Raw genomic sequence first — 2,500 nt, 5'->3', positions numbered from 1 at the left:
CTTTTCCGATGAAGTCGGAAAATTAAACACTGATCATCGGAATGAGTGGTATCGGGACTTCCGATAGATAAAAAATATCGGTCTTTCGATTGGATTTGATCAAACATCCTATTAGCACGATGCACGGAATTTTGAAACATGAACTGCTTCTTGAAGTCTGTGTCACATGAGATCTACGATACCGTTTAGGAACATATGAAATTACCGTCCAGATGAAAAGGATGCTTAACTAACTAGTCAGCATTTCAAGGGCATTTATGTTTAAAACGTGTTCAAAATTGTTTGAAACATGTTTGAAACGTTACTGTCTGGATGGAGTATGAAAATCTGTAGAAGGTGTTTATCAGTGTTTGAAAAACAATCCTGTGTTACATCTGTCAACAACTCACATTATCATGCAGAAGTAAATTCCTGTACATGTACCTGTACATGGATGTACCTAGCCTGTGTAGCAAGCGTTCCTGTTCGACAGTAGAGCTTCGAACCGATTTTCTGCAAACTGGCCGCGCGAAAGTTGGGGCAAGAGACTGAGGGAACGCTTGCAAGAAGACCCCCTATTTTTGAAAAACCCGTTCGCCCACGAACGGGGGCTTCTGATTGGTGCGGCACAGTCACAATGATTGACAGGTGACAAATTCTGGAGCAAAATATTTCTCCCAAGTTCTAGCGTGACAAAGGCAATGGTGGAAGATGTGGAAGGTTTCGAATCATGTGTCGAAGCTAAGCCACTCGGGTCTCAGGTTTTACATTGAAAACGAAAAAAGAACTGTCAATGCGCCATCTCTTTAACTGTATAGATGTAATGGCCGTTTTGCCTATAGGATTCGGAAAAAGCTTAATTTTTCAGATGTTTGTCATGATGTGCGGAGTGTGAAATAAAAGAACTTAAAACGAAGAACCGGCTTCTCGAGTATCATCGTGATTTCTCCATTTTCAAAGCATAATAAGCAATCAAGTAAGTGGTTGAGGTGAATTCTATGCGAATGACAGCCTATAATTTACATGAAAATCTGGACTGCTTGGACAATATCCATCAAGGGAAATTCAATATTATTTACGTGTCAGCTGAAGCCACTATGGCGTTTCCGTAATTCATTAAAAGCAAAAGATTCGATCGTTATTTAACAAAACTTTGGCAGCGCTTATTGTCAACGAAAAGTTTGGACTGAACTGAAGTGAGCTTTTCGCTCGCTTGCAAAAGATACTTTATTTACGCAGGATGAATTAATAAAATGCCTGCGAACTATCAGAATCCACATGTTTCAGGATCAAGGAAATTCGTCAAATTCTCTGCGTACCTTGATTTGAGTCCTATATCATGGATTGAGACAAGATGCAGACAACTACGCAGCCTGTTAAATCTTCTCTTAATTATTGTGAGAAGAACGCGGCTCCTTTGTAAAGTTACTCGATTTTTTAAAGCACTTTTACTTGCTATTTCATCTACGATTTCGTGACGATTTGACAAAAACGTACTGTGGATTATCAAACTAGCGAGGAGGTTTGCCTGTAATTTCCAGGAGATTTAGTACGATCCATTTCGTCAACCACTCTGCACCAACAAAATAGCCAGCAAGTCGCACTGACTTAAGATTACGGTTAGGGTTAGCCTAACCCTAACCCTAAACTTAAACCTATTTGAATGGTTTCATGGTCAGCTTTGCTGGAGATTTGCATTTAATGGCCTTACTTACTACCCATCGAACTCTGTACGAGTTTACAGTATATGTTTCTAAATTTCGTATTTTACGAGCGCACGGATTGCTTACAAGTTCTGAAAATTGGCTGTTGTTTTCGATAACTTCTATTCCAACCGCTCTGCAAATATCAGCTAGAATTTGCCCGTAAGTTTCTTTTCAATGGTTTAAACAAATGCTCAGAAGAAACATAACCAGTCGTACCCGGCTTAGAAGCTGCCGTTACAAATTTAACATTTAAAATCACACTGGCAAATTCTGCAGTGCGTCGATCACTCGGTGTTTCCTCGGTGCCTTGGTTTGTTTTGTCGGAAGCCAACATGTGTTAACATGGTTATCTTTTATTGGCTAATTTGTTATTAATAAGACGTCAATCAGCGTGTGTCAAGTCAACCATAAAAAGGTGAGCGTTTTTCAAAAATAGGGGGTCTTCTTGCAAGCGTTCCATCAGTCTCTTGCCCCAACTTGCGCGCGGCCAGTTTGCGGAAAATCGTTTCGAAGCTCTTTTTGTCGAAAAGGAACGCTTGCTACGCAGGCTAGTACTGTATGTACCTTTCACATGACACTGTGTGCAAAATGGCGTCTGTCGTTGAAAAGGTTTTCTTCAATTCTTCTTGAGAAGTCAAAGAGACCCCAAGGGCATAGAGAAATTCGTAATTCCTGAATGAGTCACTATTTTAAAGTGACCAATCATTGGTCACCGACTACAGTGTTACCAACTACACTACAAAAATTCAGTGCCATTGACCACACTTACAAATGTTATTGCATTTCATGAAAATATAATACCTTGGAAATGAAAC

At 39.9% G+C, this 2,500-nt stretch overlaps 1 protein-coding gene across 4 annotated transcripts in view; it reads right to left on the bottom strand.

Annotated features, from left to right (window-relative positions):
• Positions 1 to 2,500, bottom strand: part of LOC138008300 (phosphatidylinositol 4-phosphate 5-kinase type-1 alpha-like) — a 56,134-nt gene that overhangs the window by 41,740 nt on the left and 11,894 nt on the right. For all 4 annotated transcript variants that reach the window (XM_068855594.1, XM_068855595.1, XM_068855593.1 and 1 more), the window contains one exon: positions 2,487 to 2,500. This exon is cut by the window's right edge and continues 66 nt beyond it. In XM_068855594.1, the coding sequence (XP_068711695.1) occupies positions 2,487 to 2,500 (14 nt within the window). The remainder of the gene's footprint in view (positions 1 to 2,486) is intronic.

Source organism: Montipora foliosa, chromosome 6, assembly GCF_036669935.1.
Source record: "Montipora foliosa isolate CH-2021 chromosome 6, ASM3666993v2, whole genome shotgun sequence".
In the NCBI taxonomy this organism is placed as follows: Eukaryota; Metazoa; Cnidaria; class Anthozoa; order Scleractinia; family Acroporidae; genus Montipora; species Montipora foliosa.
This window is presented reverse-complemented; position numbering and strand designations above follow the sequence as displayed.